The sequence below is a fragment of the Heptranchias perlo genome, chromosome 1, assembly GCF_035084215.1.
Source record: "Heptranchias perlo isolate sHepPer1 chromosome 1, sHepPer1.hap1, whole genome shotgun sequence".
Taxonomy (NCBI): Eukaryota; Metazoa; Chordata; class Chondrichthyes; order Hexanchiformes; family Hexanchidae; genus Heptranchias; species Heptranchias perlo.
In genome coordinates, this window is record NC_090325.1 from 113657197 (window position 1) to 113677298 (window position 20102).

Consider the following 20102-nt stretch of genomic DNA (forward strand, 5'->3'; position numbering starts at 1 on the left):
TGGCACAAATAGCTACATGGGAATATGATGTTGTGGCGATAACGGAGACCTGGCTCAAAAAAGGGCAGGATTGGGTACTAAATATTCCTGGATACAAGGTGTTCAGGAAAGATAGGGAAGGAAAGAAATGAGGCAGGGGGGTGGCAGTATTGATTAAGGAGAATATTGCAGTATTGGAGACAGAGGATGTCCTGGAGGGGTCAAGGACAGAATCTATTTGGTTAGAGTTAAGAAACAATAGAGGTGCCATTAAACTACTGGGTGTTTCTATAGGCCACCAACTAGAGGGAAGGAAATAGAGGAGCAAATTTGCAGGGAAATTACAGAGAGGTCCAAAAGCTATAGAGTTGTGATAACTGAGGACTTCAACTATCCTAACATAGACTGGGATAACAATAATAATAAGGGGCACAGAGGGGGAAGAATTTTTGAAATGTGTTCAGGATAACTTTCTTAACCAGTACGTTTCCGGCCCAATGAGGAAGGAGGCTTTACTGGACTTGGATCTAGGGAATGAGGTGGGCCAAGTGGAGCAAGTGCCAGTGGGAGAGCATTTAGGGAGCAGCGATCATAGTATCATAAGGTTTAGAATAGCTATGGAAAAGGACATGGATCACTCTAAAGTAAAAATACTCAATTGGAGGAGGGCCAATTTCAATGGGATGAGAACAGCTCTGGCCCGGGTAAATTGGAATTAAAGATTGGCAGGCAAAACTGTAATTGAACAGTGGGCAGCCTTTAAAGAGGAGATGGTTTGGGTACAGTCTAGGCACATTCCCACAAGGCAGAAAGGTAAGGCAACTAAAGCCAGAGCTCCCTGGATAACAAAAGAGATAGTGAGTAAGATGAAATGGAAAAAAAGGGCGTATGACAGATGTCAGGTTGATAACACAAGTGAGAACCAGGCAGAATGTAGAAAGTTCAGAGGAGGAGTGAAAAAGGAAATATGAGGGGCAAAGACAGAGTATGAAAATAGACTGGCGGCCAACATAAAAGGGAATCCAAAAGTCTTATACAGCATGTAAACAGTAAACGGGTTGTAAGAGGGGTGGGGCCAATTAGGGACCATAAAGGAGATCTACTCATGGAGGCAGAGGGGATGGCCAAGGTACTAAATGAATACTTTGCATCTGTCTTTACCAAGGAAAAAGATGCTGCCAGAGTGTCAGTAAAGGAAGATATAGTTGAGATAATGGATGGGCTAAAAATTGATAGAGATACTTGAAAAGCTAGCTGTATTTAAAGTAGATAAGTCACCTGGCCCGGATGGGATGCATCCTAGGTTGCTGAGAGAAGTAAGAGTGGAAATTGTGGAGGTGCTGGCCATAATCTTCCAAACATCTGTAGATATGGGGGTGGTGTCAGAGGACTGGAGAATTGCAAATGTTACACCCTTGTTCAAAAAAAGGGTGTAAGGATAAACCCAGCAACTATAGGCCAGTTAGTTTAACCTCAGTGGTGGGGAAACCTTTAGAAACAATAATCCGGGACAGAATTAACAGTCACTTGGACAAGTGTGGATTGATTAGGGAAAGCCAGCACGGATTTGTTAAAGGCAAATCGTGTTTAACTAACCTGATAGAGTATTTTGATGAGGCAACAGAGCGGATAGATGAGGGCAATGCAGTTGATGTGGTGCATATGGACTTTCAAAAGGCGTTTGATAAAGTTCCGCACAGTAGGCTTATCATCAAGATTGCGGCCCATGGACTAAGTGGGTTGTAGCAACATGGATACAGAGTTGGCTAAGGGACAAAAAACAGTAGTGGTGAACAGTTGTTTTTCGGACTGGAGGGATGTGTACAGTGGTGTTTCCTGCGGTCAGTGCTGGGACCACTGCTTTTCTTGATATATATTAAAGATTTGGACTTGGGTGTACAGGGCACAATTTCAAAATTTGCAGATGACACAAAACTTGGAAGGGTAGTGAACAGTGAGGAGGATAGTGATAGACTTCAAGAAGATATAGACAGGCTGGTGCCATAGGCGGACACCTGGCAGATGAAATTTAACGCAGAAAAATGCGAAGTGATACATTTCGGTAGGAAGAATGAAGAGAGGCAATATAAAATAGAAGGCACAACTCTAAAAGGGTTACAGGAACAGAGAAACCTGGGGGTATATGTGCACAAATCATTGAAGGTGGCAGGTCAGGTTGAGAAAGCGGTTAAAAAAGCATCCTGGATCCTGGGCTTTATAAATAGAGGCATAAAGTACAAAAGTATGGAAGTCATGATGAACCTTTATAAAACACTGGTTCGGCCACAACTGGAGTATTGTATCCAGTTCTGGGCACCACACTTTATGAAAGATGTGAAAGCCTTAGAGAGGATGCAGAAGAGATTTACTAGAATGATTCCAGGGATGAGGGACTTTAGTTACGTGGATAGACTGGAGAAGCTGGGGTTGTTCTCCTTGGAACAGAGACAGTTGCGAAGAGATTTGATAGAGGTATTCAAAATCATGAAGAGTATAGACAGAGTAGATAGAGAGAAACTGTTCCCATTGGCGGAAGGGTTAAGAACCAGAGGACATAGATTTAAGGTGATTGGTTCTTTTGCCAAAGGTGACATGAGGAAAAACTTTTTTTTTAATACACAGCTAGTGGTTATGATCTGGAATGCACTGCCTGAAAAGGCCTTCAAAAGGGAACGTGAAAGGGAAAAATTTGCAGGGCTATGGGAAAAGGGCGCGGCAGAGCTGGATTACTCTTGCATAGAGCCAGCACGGACTCAATGGGCCGAATGGCCTCCTTCCGTGCTGTAACCTATGATTTTTAAGGCAGTTTTTGAATAGTTGAGTAGAATAGAGGGTTAAACTGGTGACACACCACTGTAAAGATGACTAGTGAACATTGGCAAGTTATTCAACCACAGAGGGCATCATATCCAAACCTGATCCTATCTTCATCAAACATCCACTCTCCAGCAGAGGGTCACTGGATAGTGATCAGCAGCAGGAACCCTGGCTGATTTTATTTTCTTTCCCTAGATCAAGGGCATTGAAGCCAATTCTAACATCCCAAACTGCTACCCTAACTGAGAATAGTCAGAGATTGGAGACTGGGGCCTTCTGGCTAGTATGACTTATTACTGCACCAGGTAGTGCCTTACCCACTGGGGCACTGGGGAGCCTAAAGGTGAACCTTTGACACAATTACAGCTTCCTTCTAAGGTATGTGGTTTCAATTCCTAAGTCATTAGGGTTACATATTTAACATCACAACCCAATGCAGCACAGTCAAAGTCAACGGCTAAGAATTGTGCACAGTCAACATGCAGCAAGTTGTCTGTGAAAGATACAATGCAAATGCAGTATTTGGACATGATTCAAGTAGAACTTACAGGCTTGAAATAACCAATTCATTTGGAGGTCTGTTGGCTTTTCATTAAAAATGCACGAGAACCTTGGCACAGTTTTTACTGTACTCCTATATGAACACCTTGGTGTTATGGAACACAAGATCACTTGTGCAATTTAGGTAATCGATCTTTTCCTTATTTATGAGGTAAAGATATCTCAAAAGATGGAAGATGAACATGTTTCTTAATGCATTCTGACAGCAGATGGTTATGATAAAGTGGTTCAATGTGCATTCTTTGAAAACTATTGACATTTCTAATTGTGGGCAACAATGTTTGAAATAATTTGTAAACAGACAACATGGCACTTTTCTCTTACAGCCTCAGTCGCATAACTGGCAGGGTAATCCCCTGCTCAACATTGATTTGATTCCCAACTCTCTTAGGTAAATATTTAAAAATTGTTTCCACCATTTGGTGAGCAAATAACAACAGGAAACAGACAATGGACATTGGAATTTATAATGAAAAAAAGGTTAACACAAAAGTGAGACCAAAACATGACAACTGGAAGTAAAATTTTGTAGAGAAGAAGTGCATGCAGATGTAAGATTTTTAATATATGGTATCATAGATGGGAAAAGGGCAGTGAAACAGGATTAGAGTGGATGGGGGTAATTTTAACTTTGGGTGATTTCGAATTAACCGCCCATTATACACTACGCTTGATTTTCCTTTCCATTGAAGTGAATGGAAGGGAAAACCAGGCGGGACATATAATGGGCACCCAATTCACACTATCCCCAGAGTTACTATTACCCCGATATCTCCAGTTGAAGAGCTGGCACCAATACAGGTGCGATGGCTGAATGAGCAGTCAAGTCTAGTTTAATAGGTTTTCAGTGGTAAAGTAACTGACTCTGAACCATACAGTGTAGAAACATCTCACATTCGGTCTTCAGTTTGTGCTGAGTTATCTAATCCCAATCAGAGCAACAAAGGGCGTTACCAGTCTGGTACAGTGCTCCTAGGGCAGGGGAAGAAAAATCAGCCAGAGTTCCCGGTCCTGGCCACTATCCAGTGACTCCATTTGGTAATGCAGGTGAGTGGACATCAGGTGAGGATGGAATTAGGCTTGCCTGTGATGCCCTCCACAGTCAGATAGCCTGCCAACATTCCTGGTCAAGTCTCACACATGAACAATGAACATGAGCGCAAGCTACTGGAGGAAAGTCAGTGCCTTTGGAATCATACCCTAGTGCAGGTCGTTCTGTGAGGAGACAGGTACAAACAAATCAAAAGAGAAGATCTGGCCAATACAGGAGAGGAAGGGAGGATAGGGGGAAAAATGGAGGAAAAGAAATCTGGTTTTGTTCACTGTGAACACACAGGGAGAAGATTTGCTCTGTATGTTACGTTTATAAAGGCAGGGATATGATTTTGTTATATATTATGCCGAAAGGAAAACTTCCTCAACAGCAGCAGAGGCAAACAAAAAGGTTTTTTTGTTCACTTCCAACAGCAAGCAGCAAACAGTGATTGGTGGTTAGGAAGGACCAGCATCCAAACTTTTGGACTCAAGATTTTGGAAAGCACTGCTCCCAAGAGGCAAGAGCACAGCTAAGCAAACACTGCCGTGTTTGTAGGAGTATAAACAAATACGAGTCATTCCCCTTTATTGAAATTGATTTGATGAGCTAGCTTTGTTACAATGTAATGCAGTTAGCTGGCTTAAATTTTTAATAAGACTGAAACAAAAGAAATCCAATTATCCTCATGTCAGAATAGCTGGTGTTTTCAGCTTGATACAGTCAAGCAGTTTTTTTATCTCTCCCAAATGTCACAATATCTAAAAAAAATTAAAGGAACAGTATTACATGCTTTTTAAAGTTGAAATGAGATTAAATTTCAACTTCATTTACACATGCATGGCTTGTCACACTATATCAGCTGTCAGTCAGTGTCCCACATCCCACCTAGGGGATGGGGTCAGACTGTGGGGGGGGTTACCAGCCCAGCTGCCATCTGTACAGGCCACCTACATACAAGACAAAACACTGCCGTGAGTGCTAATCTACAAGAAATTATTTATTTAGCTTTTTTAAAAAAATACAAATTACCAACTATTTACTGCCACTTTGTTGATGGTGGCTTAATAATATTAGGGACGCTACCATTGACAATGCCAATAAGGAACACTACTCCTTCGATTTGGGCAGGGAAACACTTAGTGAGCCCATGCTGCAGATGATGGTGATAATCCAAATAAACCTTGTTACTTTTTGACTCCATTGGAATAAAATCTCCAAAAAAGAATCCCTTTCAATATTTATTATTAGCAATAGTGAACAAGTATTGCAAATTATCATAGTAGATACAGCACAGGAGGAGGCCATTCCACCCATCGTGCCTGTGCCGGCTCTTTGAAAGAGCGAGCCATTTAGTCCCATTCCCCTGCTCTTTCCCCATAGCCCTGTAAATATTTTCCCTTCACTTATTTATACAATTCCCTTTTCAAAGTTACTATTGAATCTGCTTCCACCACCCTTTCAGGCAATGCATTCCAGATCATTACAACTCGCTGCGTTAAAAAAACGTTTCCTCATGTCGCCTCTGGCTCTTTTGCCGATCACCTTAAATCTGTGTCCTCTGGCTACTAACCCTTCTGCCACTGGGAACAGTTTCTCCTATCTACTTTGTCATGATTTTGAACACCTCTATCAAATCTCCCCTTAACCGTCTCTGCTCTAAGGAGAACAAACCCAGCTTCTCCAGTCTCTCCACATAACTGAAGTCCCTCATCCCTGGCACCATTCTAGTAAATCTATTCTGCAGCCTCTCTAAGGCCTTGACATCCTTCCTAAAGTGCGGTGCCCAGAATTGAACACAATACTCCAGCTGAGGCCTAACCTGCGTTTTATAAACATTTAGCATAAATTCCTTGCTGTTGTACACTAAATCTCTATTGATAAAGTCCAGGATCCCATATGTGTTTTTAAACAGCCTTCTCAACTTGTCCTGCCTCCTTCGAAGATCCTTCAAGAGACCCCCAGGTTTCTCTGTTCCTGTACCTCCTTTAAAATTGTACAATTTAGTTTATATTGCCTCACCTCATTCTTCCTACCAAAATGCATCACTTCACACTTCTCTGTTAAATTTCACCCACCGTGTGTCTGCCCATTTCACTAGTCTGTCTATGTCCTCCTGAAGTCTGTTACTATCCTCCTCATTGTTTACTGCATTTCTGAGTTTCGCATCAACTACAAACTTTGAAACTATACCCAAGGCGAGGTTATTAATATATCAAAAAGAGCACTGGTCCTAATACCGACCCCTGGGGAACATCACTCTGTACTTCCATCCAGTCTGAAAAACAACCGGTCACCACTACTCTCAGCTTTCTGTCCCCTAGCCAATTTTGTATCCAAGCTGCCAATGTCCCTTTAATCCAGTGGGCTTTAATTTTGCTAACAAATCTATTATGTGGTACTTTATCAAATGCCTTTTGAAAGCCCATATACACATCAACACACTACCCTCATCAACATTCTCCATTACTTCATTAAAGAACTCAATCAAGTTAATCAAACATGATTTTCCTTTAACAAGTCCGTGCTGACTTTCATTTATTTGCCCATATTTTTCCAAGTGCCAATTTATTTTGTCCCAGATTATTGTGTCTCAAAGTTTCCCCACTACTGACTGGCCGGTAATTGTCGGGTTTATCCCTCTCCCCTTTTTTGAACAGGGGTGTAACATTTGCAATTCTCCAGTCCTCTGGCACCACTCCCATATCTAAGGAGGATTGGAAGATTGTGGCCAGAATCTCTCTAATTTTCATCCTTACTTCCCTCACTAACCTAGAAAGCATCCCATCTGGACCAGGTGACTTTTCTACTTTCAGTACTGCCAATGTTAAGCACCTCCTCTTTATCTATTTTTATCCTATCCAATAATGCTACTACCTCCTCCTTTACTGCTACAATGGCAGCATCCTCGTCCCGAAGTATTCCCAAAGTTTTATCTCACTCAGTAGTGCTTACTTTCTCTGGAACACAACAACGGGGTCAGAAAGGAGGTCACTGACATCCAGCTTCTTTCCTTTCTCCGTCACATCCGGGTGTTTCCGAACAAACAGCCAGCCGATATGAGAAAAGAAGAATCCACGCTTGGCATTATGGGGGTCGGCGTCAGACTCCGAGTATTTGTGATGTACCCGGTGATCCCGGGACCATTCGTAGATGTCATTCTGTGAGGAGAAAGGTGCAAACAGGTTAAGAGAGATCTGGCCATTAAGTCACCTTATGAAAAATCCTATGCCTCCTGATCTAGTTCATCTTGCAAACACGGTGTAACTCTGACAAACCCACTCCCAGCCCAAGTGGGGATTCAGGGCCTGACATAAAAAGGGTCATCAAAGGCTGTCACGGTTTTCATTAATAAAGCAGTGATTAAATCCCTCCTGAGCCAAATTTCAGATTGGTTGGAATGATACTCTGCAACATCTACAGATCAAGCACCTTCAATTTGACTAAGCTAATTGGGCCAGTCACTTGGAAATTCACAGCCCTGGAAACTTTCCTCATATCCAATGAAAGCACAGCCAAGCAAGTTTCACCAGGAAATTCAATCCTTATTGTTCCCTTGTGCTCAATCTATATATAGATCGGCTGGGAGAAAGATCTTGACCGAATCTTATCAGAAGTTTGGAATTCATGTGAGGTAGGAAATACAGTATCCACCTGCAACAAATTAAAAGGGCAAATTAAAATCAGCCTTTTATGTAATCCACTGCCTAACTATTGCACAAATAGGACTTGAGGTTCACTTGCTTTCGCTCTGCATCATTATCATGTACACTGAACCACGCCTTGACAATGTATAAACAACGGATGTATATTGCAATATATTGTGCAATGTATATTTTTAAAACAATTACATAATTTCAAAATGGTCTTGTAAAATCTTCAAGGAATAATAAAAAGTGAAAGGATTATATGATACCGTAAGGCAAATTCCTATCAGCGTAGCATGCAAGTCAATGGAAATGAAAATCAGGAGAGATGTAAAACGGGCTGCAGATTTGCTATCGCCCATTCCACACTATCGTACAAAGTCAAAATGACCCCCATTGTGTGTTGGAATTGCAATGGGCTGCAGTGCAAGGAAGATTTGTTCTCCCCAAATCAACACACAGTGAAGCTCTGATCTCAACTATGCTGCTGCAAGGAGGTCCCAAGCAGGTGTAGGGCACTTCCTGCAAAGAGGGAGGAGAAACAAAATCAGAGAGAGTCACTTAGACCAGGTCACCCTTGCAACCTTTAGTGACTAGTTACAGAGTAGCAACTAGCTGAGGTTTGCAAGAATTTCTCCCATTCTGTTTCTCTATCAAGGCTGATGTGTGTCATCAGGAAGTAGAAAAGGAAAAGAAAAAAAATGACTTACAAGTTTATTTTATTTTCCATCCTTTCCACTCTCTGAGGTCTCCCTGAGCCACATGACGTGACCCAGCAAAGAGAGCAGGGTCTCTCGTAAATGCTGTACAGCTCTGAAAATCATTGTTATGAAGTGCACGAGAGCAGCCCAGGGTGACTTCTTCCAATTTTGCCTCTTACCCCATCAGCCCTGGCTTCTGCTTAATGCTCTCTGCAACAGACATCTTGGATACTCCAGCAAACAGTCAACAACTTTGGAGAGGGGGAGGAAAGGAGAGAAAATTGCCAGAAAAAAAGTCATAGGAACAGGATTGGGCCAGTCATCTCCATGAACCTGTTCTGTCTTTCAATTAGATCATGGTTGACCTGGCCTCAATTCAATTTTCCTGCCTTTTCCCCATATCCCTTGATACTCTTATTTAATCTAGCGATCTCAACCTTTAAAATTTCAATTGACCCAGCATCCTTAGACTTTTGGAAGACAGCATTCTAAATCTCCACTATCATTTGTGTGAAAAAATGCTTCCTGATTTCACTCCGAAATTGCCTACCTCTGATTTTAAGATTATACAGTCTTCTTCTGGATTCTCCCACCAGAGGAAATAATTTCTCTATCTACCCTATCACATCCCTTTATCATTTTAAACACCTCAATTAGATCCACCCTCATCCTTCTGAACTCAAGGGAATACAAACCAAATTTATACAGCCTGGCCTCATAATTTAACCCTTTAAGCCCTGGTGTCATTTTGGTGAATCTAAGCTGTACACACCTTCAAGGCCAATATATCCTTCCTGAGGTTCAATGCCCAAAACTGAACGCAGCACTCCAGATGGGGAATTGACCAAGGCTCTGTGCAATTAAAGCATAAAATCCTCTTTGTATTCCAACCCCCTTGAGATAAAGGCCAACATACCACTGGCGTTTTAGTGATGTGTGTATCTGGATACCTAAATCCCTTTGTTCCTCCACAGCTCCTAGTCTCTCACCATTAAGAAAATATTGTGATTTTTCTTTCTAAGATCCAACATGGACACACACACACACACACACACACACTTTTTAAAATTGTGGATAGGACTCAGCTGCTGTTTCTTTGGGCAAGTAGCTCTGAAAAGAACTGTTTATTCTGTGCAGCTTTCCTGTATGACTTGCTGTTTCCAAAGCATATAGCTATAATGAGCTCTCAACAATCCTATCCAACAGCTTGCACTGCTTCACAATGTCATGGCAATGAAGAACACAGCATTACACTGCATTGTATATGGGCCAAAATAGACCTGGGAGCACCTCAAGCTGATTATTAGCGAAGAGGGTCACACTTATCCAGAAAAAAGGGCCTGATTTTCAATAGCTTATCTCTACAACAAATATCTTTCATGTATTTTATAAATTCAGCTCAGAACACATTTTTTAAAAAGCACCTATAGTAGCATTAGATATCTCAGGAGGGGATTTGGTTGGAAAATAATAAACAGCATCTTCCCATGACAGGGAAAAAAGTATTAGTACTGAAAATATAATATCTCATTGAACAAGCAGATGCAGGCCCAGGTGCAGTGGTCAGACACGCAGACGAGATGTTAAAACAAGTGGGGTTTATTGCAGCAATGAACTCAACAATAAGAATATAACCGGACGGACGACCCGGCATCTGGCCACTAGGCACCGGACACGACAAAGGCAAACCAAGCCCAGTCGACCCTGAAAAGTCCTCCTCACTAACATCTGGGGACTTGTGCCAAAATTGGGAAAGCTGTCCCACAGACTAGTCAAGCAACAGCCTGACATAGCCATACTCACAGAATCATACCTTTCAGCCAATGTCCCAGACTCTTCCATCACCATCCCTGGGTATGTCCTGTCCCACCGGCAGGACAGACCCACCAGAGGTGGCGGTACAGTGATATACAGTCAGGAGGGAGTGGCTCTGGGAGTCCTCAACATTGACTATGGACCCCATGAAATCTCATGGCATCAGGTCAAACATGGGCAAGGAAACCTCCTGCTGATTACCACCGACTGCCCTCCCTCAGCTGATGAATCAGTCCTCCTCCATGTTGAGCACCACTTGGAGGAAGCACTGAGGGTAACAAGGACACAGAATGTACTCTGGGTGGGGGACTTCAATGTTCATCACCAAGAGTGGCTCGGTAGCACCACTACTGACCGAGCTGGCCGTGTCCTGAAGGACATAGCTGCCAGACTGTGCCTGCGGCGGGTGGTGAGCAAACCAACACGAGGGAAAAATCTACTTGACTTCGTCCTCACAAATCTACCTGTCGCAGATGCATCTGTCCATGACAGCATTGGTAGGAGTGACCACCGCACAGTCCTTGTGGAGATGAAGTCCCGTCTTCGCACTGAGGACACCATCCAACGTGTTGTGTGGCACTACCACCATGCTAAATGGGATAGATTCAGAACAGATCTAGCAGCTCAAAACTGGGCATCTATGAGGCGCTGTGGGCCATCAGCAGCAGCAGAATTGTATTCCAGCACAATCTGTAACCTCATGGCCCAGCATATTCCTCACTCTACCATTACCAACAAGCCAGGGGATCAACTCTGGTTCAATGAGGAGTGTAGAAGAGCATGCCAGGAGCAGCACCAGGCATACCTAAAAATGAGGTGCCAACCTGGTGAAGCTACAACTCAGGACTACATGCATGCTAAACAGCGGAAGCAACATGCTATAGACAGAGCTAAGCGATTCCACAACCAACGGATCAGATCAAAGCTCTGCAGTCCTGCCACATCCAGTCATGAATGGTGGTGGACAATTAAACAACTAACGGGAGGAAGAGGCCCTCTAAACATCCCCATCCACAACGATGGTGGAGTCCAGCACGTGAGTGCAAAAGACAAGGCTGAAGCGTTTGCAACCATCTTCAGCCAGAAGTGCCGAGTGGATAATCCATCTCAGCCTCCTCCCGATATCCCCACCATCACGGAAGCCAGTCTTCGGCCAATTCAATTCACTCCACGTGATGTCAAGAAACGGCTGAGTGCACTGGATACAGCAAAGGCTATGGGCACCCGGCTGTAGTGCTGAAGACTAGTGCTCCAGAACTAGCTGCACCTCTAGCCAAGCTGTTCCAGTACAGCTACAACACTGGCATCTACCTGACAATGTGGAAAATTGCCCAGGTATGTCCTGTCCACAAAAAGCAGGACAAATCCATTCCGGCCAATTACCGCCCCATTAGTCTACTCTCGATTATCAGCAAAGTGATGGAAGGTGTCGTCAACAGTGCTATCAAGCGGCACTTACTCACCAATAACCTGCTCACCGATGCTCAGTTTGGGTTCCGCCAGGACCACTCGGCTCCAGACCTCATTACAGCCTTGGTCCAAACATGGACAAAAGAGCTGAATTCCAGAGGTGAGGTGAGAGTGACTGCCCTTGACATTAAGGCAGCATTTGACCGAGTGTGGCACCAAGGAGCCCTAGTAAAATTGAAGTCAATGGGAATCAGGGGGAAATCTCTATAGTGGTTGGAGTCATACCTAGCACAATGGAAGATGGTAGTGGTTGTTGGAGGCCAATCATCTCAGCCCCAGGACATTGCTGCAGGAGTTCCTCAAGGCAGTGTCCTAGGCCCAACCATCTTCAGCTGCTTCATCAATGACCTTCCCTCCATCATAAGGTCAGAAATGGGGATGTTCGCTGATGATTGCAGTGTTCAGTTCCATTCGCAACCCCTCAGATAATGAAGCAGTCCGAGCCCGCGTGCAGCAAGACCTGGACAACATCCAGGCTTGGGCTGATAAGTGGCAAGTAACATTCGCGCCAGATAAGTGCCAGGCAATGACCATCTCCAACAAGAGAGAGTCTAACCACCTCCCCATGACATTCAACAGCATTACCATCGCCGAATCCCCCACCATCAACATCCTGGGGGTCACCATTGACCAGAAACTTAACTGGACCAGCCATATAAATACTGTGGCTACAAGAGCAGGTCTGTGGCTGGGTATTCTGTGGCGAGTGACTCACCTCCTGACTCCCCAAAGCCTTTCCACCATCTACAAGGCACAAGTCAGGAGTGTGATGGAATACTCTCCACTTGCCTGGATGAGTGCAGCTCCAACAACACTCAAGAAGCTCGACACCATCCAGGACAAAGCAGCCCGCTTGATTGGCACCCCATCCACCACCCGAAACATTCACTCCCTTCACCACCGGCGCACAGTGGCTGCAATGTGTACCATCCACAGGATGCACTGCAGCAACTCGCCAAGGCTTCTTCGACAGCACCTCCCAAACCCGTGACCTCTACCACCTAGAAGGACAAGGGCAGCAGGTACATGGGAACAACACCACCTGCATGTTCCCCTCCAAGTCACACACCATCCCGACTTGGAAATAGATTGCCGTTCCTTCATCGTCGCTGGGTCAAAATCCTGGAACTCCCTTCCTAACAGCACTGTGGGAGAACCTTCACCACATGGACTGCAGCAGTTCAAGGCGGCGGCTCACCACCACCTTCTCAAGGGCAATTAGGGATGGGCAATAAATGCTGGCCTCGCCAGCGATGCCCACATCCCATGAACGAATAAAAAAAAACGAATAAAAAAGTAATACCTTATTCCTTCCCCTCACCAACTGATCCATTTCCATGCCTTTTATTCTTAAAAGCTGGACGTTGTTCCTGATTAAAGTCAATTAAGGTCAACAATTTCTTCAAGCTATACTACTTTTTATATAATTTCTTAATGTCGTATCCCTATCTCAGATACAGAGCTCTCAATATTCTATGGTTTACATATCATCCCTCTCTCACTTGTTACACTCATGTTTTGTTAGATTATACATAGCTGTATGTAACAAAGCTTGTTTCAGGTGAAGACGTTATCCTTTCATAAAATACTGAATCTAATATCTTTCCGCTATACCTTTAACACCCATCTGAACAGGCAAACAGGATCACAGTTTAACAGTTTATTTGAGGGACAACTCCTCTGACAATGCAGCACTCCCATAGTACTGTGCTGGAGTGTACCCCAGTTGTAGGACTCAAATCCACTATCATCTGCCTCAGAGGGAAGAATGATGCCAAGCTGGCAAAGTTCTATTATACATAATAACTTAAATCAGTGGGACCAAATCCTTATTTTAAAATATTTGTATGGTGCCATTCATCATTTCTGTTTGTTTCCAAGCCCCCATCACTAAACTACAAGTATAAGCTAAGCACGAATTCTGTCTGTTCTTGATTTTCTCTTAGGATTAGAATTTCCACAAAGATTCTCCCATTCATCCCCGCTGTAATTTCAGCGCAAGATCAGCAGAAACCCCGGAAGAATCACATTCCTCCGGAGATTCTGTCAAAGTTACAGCTGAAGATCATGAGAACCCCCACAGAAATTCCAGACATTAATTCCAGGCAGTAACTTTTCAAGTTACTATACTGAGTTCCTTCTCCCATGATACGTTGAGTCTTTATACAGACCAATCAAGAACCTGATTTGTTCCACTTTCTTTCTTCAAGTCTCCAAGTAAGTATACAACACTTCAATAAAGATTTAGTTGACACCAAAGCCCTCCCCAAAAGTCCACAGCTGGCCTAAAATTAGTGTTTAAGGATACTGAGCACATTAACACTAATGATAGTGAGTGGACTCACTGGAACGACGTAGGACAAAGGGACCTTAGAGTCATAGAGTTATACAGCACGGATAGAGGCCCTTCGGCCCATCGTGTCCGCACCGGCCATCAGCCCTGTCTACTCTAATCCCATATTCCAGCATTTGGTCCGTAGCCTTGTATGCTATGGCATTTCAAGTGCTCATCCAAATGCTTCTTGAATGTTGTGAGGGTTCCTGCCTCCACAACCCTTTCAGACAGTGAGTTCCAGACTCCAACCACCCTCTGGGTGAAAAAGTTCTTTCTCAAATCCCCTCTAAACCTCCCGCCTTTTACCTTGAATCTATGTCCCCTTGTTATAGAACCCTCAACGAAGGGAAAAAGCTCCTTAGTATCCATCCTATCTGTGCCCCTCATAATTTTGTACACCTCAATCATGTCCCCCCTCAGCCTCCTCTGCTCCAAGGAAAACAAACCCAATCTTCCCAGTCTCTCTTCATAGCTGAAGCGCTCCAGCCCTGGTAACATCCTGGTGAATCTCCTCTGCACCCTCTCCAAAGCGATCACATCCTTCCTGTAGACCTTGTATCAGCACACCCACTCCAGCCTCTCAGTCACAAATTACAGGAATTCAGAAAGAAATGCTAGAAACTTGAGCCCCGAAATTCCATGGTTTTGAGGGTGGAGGGGTAATTCTAGCACAGTGGGGGTGGAGGGGCAGAAATATGGGATATACTCGATATCCAAAAGGATTCTGCCCCTTTATGACATCACTCAGAATTCCAACGAGGGGCGGGCGCTTCTTCTGCCCATCCCCTCTCCATCATATCATAATTTCTGGAAGCAGAGCTGGTGAGTCCCCCCAGAAACCTCGCTAGTTCCGCCTATTGCATAAAGCAGATGTACTTGCTGTGCAAGGGCCATAAGTGGGCCCCAAAATGCAGCATCCAAATGACAACTGATGCAAGAGAGGTCGATTGCCGTTAGTATTTCAGCAACTCGTCAAGGGAGCAGCAGTCAATGAAAATTGGTTCCCATGTATGCTTGGGTCAGACAGGCCATTCATCGGCCCCTCAACGGAGCGGGAAGGTGCTGCTCTGGAATTCTGCTGGCTCCATGGGGTGGGTTACCCGATAGTGAAACTAATGACATGAAGAGCAGCCCTTAATATTCAAACAACCCCAACCCTAGGATTTGGCACAGGGTCAAAGCAAGGACAAACGGGCAGGCAGCCACACTTCCACTGACAGAGTTGGGCTTCCAAAATTTTAACCAGTGATATATATTTTTTTAAACTTTATACTTATTAACAAAGCAATCCCTTGTAGGAGGTTTCCAGATTGACAATTAGAGCCCTGATAGAACTTACCTTTTCCTTTAAAAGAGATCTGATCAAATCTCAAGAACAGTCCACCTACAAATGTTACTCATTGGCAGTAACAGTTATTCACTTTGGTTTAAAAATGTGACCGACGGGGCTCCTCTGATGGTTCAGCACGTTCACCTAGTGAATAGTTAAGCCAGACAGACAAGGAAAGTCCCTGGTTTGATCCCCAGTCTACGCTAATTTATCTGCTCTCTGCTGAGGTGGAGATAGGGTGCTAAAATCTACCTCAGCACACTGGATTAGGCAGAGGAAAATCAATCAAAGATCCTGCTTCTGAATGCTATCCAGCAATCCCTGATGGAAGTGCACATGGTTGGATGTTGAGTGCGGGGAGTATTGGGCTTGATCGTGATGCCTCTGTGATTGAACAGCCAATTGCCTTTCACTGGCAAGGCTCATGCATGAAGAATCGCTACTTGGCCGAGGTATCGTCGAGTCACTGATGCCCATGGAATCTCACTCCAGTAAGGAGTTAACACCTTGGAGCAGGGAATTATCAAGGAAATGATTGCGACCTATATTGGTGCACATCACTCCGAAGAATACACTTCCATATGTTTAAATACATTTACAATCTATCTCACTCCCGCTGATCATAAATCTCATGCCAAACGAAGTTGACAGCACTGCCTATTTTTAGTCTGCAACTCCAAGCTGCTTTTCCTCCTTTGGGCAATTATAACAACTCCAAATCTATCCAGAACTCTTTAAATAAGGGCAAGAGAAACAGGTGACACTAATCAAGCAATTTGAGAGAATTAATTTAAAAATACAATCAAGTAGACAGAAAAATTAGGCCTCAGACATAAACTGATGTGAAATTTGACCCCTGGTCTGACAGCACAAGTGAAGAATAGGCACTTGGGCAAGGTACCAGAGGGCAGCTGTCATCTAAGAAACCCTGCCTCGGCATCAGTTTTGAATTAGAATCATACACCATAGAAGGAGGCCATTCAGCTCACCATGTCTGTGCTGGCTCTTGGTAAGAGCTATCCAATTAGTCCCATTCCCCTGCTCTTTCTCCATAGCCCTGCAATATACAAGTATTTATCCAATTCCCTTCTGAAAGTTACTATTGAATCTGCTTCCACCACCCTTTCAGGCAGTGCATTCTAGATTATAACAACTCACTGTATAAATAAATTTCTCCTCATCTCCCTGCTGGTTCTTTTGCCAATTACCTTAAAATGGTCTCCTCTGGTTACTGTCCCTCCTGCTGAATTCTACTAGCAATGGGCATTTTTGCTGCCATTAACTATCCATCAGTATATAGTAAATGCACTAACAGGTCTAAAAATAGAGACGGCCAAATAGCAAATTGGAGGAACTCCCTTTTGTCTGATTGTTGTTGTTGTTATTTGTTGATGTTCTTGTTTTGCTTATTGTTGTGTTTATGTTGCAAATCCAGAAGCATGTGGAAGAGACACTCAGAGTTATTGTTTCACTCTCACTGACAATGATTCAAAGTCATGGATAGAAGTCTGTGTAAAGGGTTTCTGCCACTGGAGGCTGAATCAGTGAGGCCCCAGTTTAATTGCTTTCTGTGTCAGGCTGCTCCAACTCAGTGTTGGCATTCAATGCTTTCCATCACTGAACAATCTGTCTTCTGCATGGGTCTTAGCTTTATTTCCCTATGCCCCCACCTCAACGAAATCCAAACTCGATACAATGGTGTGCTTTTCTATCACCTTCACCTTACTTTTTTGACCAGGAGGCTTCCCATCCCACTATGAATCTGATTTCTTCTCCTTTCTCCAGCCTTTTTTCAATCTTTTCATCAAGAACTGCCATTGTGACACTGGCCGTCCAATTTCTCCACTCTCCTTATTCACTCTAATCTACCTCCCTCTGAACTTGCAGCTCTCCATTCTCAGTTCCAAACCTGACATCATCAATCCTGCTAATAGAGGTTGCCCTGTTGTCATATGGTGGAAGGACCACATCCTGGTTGAAGCTGAACACCAACTATCTGACTTCTCTTCCTACCTTCCTCTGGACCATGAGCCACTACTGAACACCAAGCCATAATTTCCCAGGATGGTACCAATGTCATTTCTTCCAGATATCTTCCCAAATCCACCCCTCCCCCCCCCACCCCGCCCCATGCTTCCAACCTTATCGTTCCCCCAGTGCTGCCCAGCCTGTTTCTATTTCCTCCCCCATGATACACAAATAGAACTGCCCAGCAGACAGACTGTTTCAGCCTATTCCTGTCCCACCAAACTAGTTTCCTCTTACCTTGACTCTTGTCCAATCTTTACCCACCTACATCTGTGATGCTTCTGATTCCCTCTGCCACTTTCATGATTTTGCGTTCTCTCGCCCTAATCATCCCCTTTTCACCATGTCCCTCTAAAACTCCAACTCTCTCCAAACCTGTTGATTCTTCCTTGAACAGTGGTCCAATCAGTCCCCGATCACTACCACTCTCCTCCACCTGGCTAAACTTGTTCTCACCCTGAACATATCTTTTTAACTCCACTCAATTTTCTCCAGCTAAAAGGTTTTGCCTTGGGAACATGGCCGCAAGCTTTACCTGTCTTTTTGCTGGATATCTGGAACACTCGTCACAATCCAACTCAGCACACCCATTGCTCCCCCCCACCACCCCCCACCCCATTCACCCGATCATTTCCTCAATTACACTGACAATTTTGTTGGTGACAATTTGTGCTCTCATTTGAAAATCTAATTAACTGCACTTCGAATTTCCACCAATGTCTCAGGTTTATGTGGTTCATGTCTTCCCTTCCCTTCCTGGACTTCTCTATCTATATCTGGCAATTTCTACACACATCTATTTCAAACCCACAAACTCCCACAAGTACTTGGATAATGCTTCTTCCCACCCCACTTCCTAGTTCCATCCCTAGCTGTCACATCTGCTTTGTTGACTCCACTTGCCAAACCAGAGCTTTTGAAATGTCATCCTTTTTCCTCAACCAAGGTCTCTCCTGGACAACCCTAAACCTTTGGTTGTATCTGTCCCATTTCCTGTGGCTCTGCTCTCACCTCCTTCCCCTCCTTTTACAATAACAGCGTCTCCCTTGTCCTCACTCTACCAGCTTCTATACTTGCCAGATCATCTGCCATCATTTGAGCCACCTACAACATAATTCCCACCAAACAGATTTTTCACTCCCATCTCCACTTTTCAAAGGCACTATTCCCTCAAGAATATTCTTATTCATTCTTCCACTACCCCTACTCCCAGCTGCTATTCCCCTGGCACTTTCCTGTACAATTGTAACAAATGCAACACCTATTAATTCACCTTTTCCCACATCACTGTTCAGGGCCCAAAACACTGCTTCCATGGGAGACAACTATTGATGTGCACATCCTCCAATCTAGTGTGCTGTATTCACTACTTAGGGTACTGTCTGCTGTACACTGGACAGCCCAAACGCAGATTGGGTGACTGCTTAGCCGAATACTTGAGTTCTGACCTCCATCTGGCTCAATCTTACCATACCCATTCTGATGTCTCCACCTACTACACTGCTCCAACCAAGCTTCAGGAAAACCATCTCATCTTTCTCCCCTGGTCATCAAATCTGAACATTGACTTTAGTATCTTCAGACCTCAGCTGTATCCCTCATTTTCTTTTCTACCTGGCAATGTGGAGTGGGTCTGGCATCATGTGCGGGAGGGGGGCGCAGGTTGATGCTTTGGGTGTAGACCTGTTGTCAAGGCACAGCTCTGGCAAAGGGGATCTATACTACTTTTCTCTCTTTTTGGGATTGGTGTTTCAACTATTTCAGGCTGTAGGCTTCCCAGCATTTCAGATTTTCATTTCAGACACAGGAGCATAGGAATAGGAGTAGGCCATTCAGCCCTTTCAGCCTGTTCCACCATTCAATTAGATCATTGCTGATCTGTACGTCAACTCCATTTACCCACCTTTACCATGCTTTTCACATTCCTCTGTTCTTCTAATGGCTTTTCATTGCTTCGTTTAACAGGTTTTTCTATGTTTTACAACATTTAACAGGTTCTTGCTTCTCTTTTAAACAATTTTCAGGTCATTCAGCCCATTGAATTGTTCTCAGTGTGTCAGTTGTTTCTTCAGAGTGTCTGTTGTTTCTTTTTCTTCCTCCTTTCTTCCTTCCCCTTTCTTCTCGTGCACCCTACAAGGGAGCTGGCTTACCTTTAAGATGTGATGAAAGGTACACATCCGAAACATTAACCTGTCTTTTGTCTTCATAGATGCTGAGTGACCTGCAGTGTATTTTCAGCAATTTATTTTTATTTCAGATTTCTAGGTTGTTTCATGTTTAAAGAGCAGGCCTCAGATTGTTTTCACTTTCAGTGATAAGTGAAGTTTGTTCAAGTTCTAGCAATACAGCCATTGCCCTTCAATTCATAATAACTGGAAAAAGAGCT

The 20102-nt window shown here is 43.9% G+C and overlaps 1 protein-coding gene across 1 annotated transcript in view; it reads right to left on the reverse strand.

The window, feature by feature from the left end:
• LOC137325104 (stearoyl-CoA desaturase 5-like) overlaps positions 1-20102 on the reverse strand; it is a 104808-nt gene that overhangs the window by 56352 nt on the left and 28354 nt on the right. Inside the window, exon 3 of the mRNA XM_067989826.1 lies at positions 7346-7551. Within this exon, the coding sequence (XP_067845927.1) occupies positions 7346-7551 (206 nt within the window). The remainder of the gene's footprint in view (positions 1-7345; positions 7552-20102) is intronic.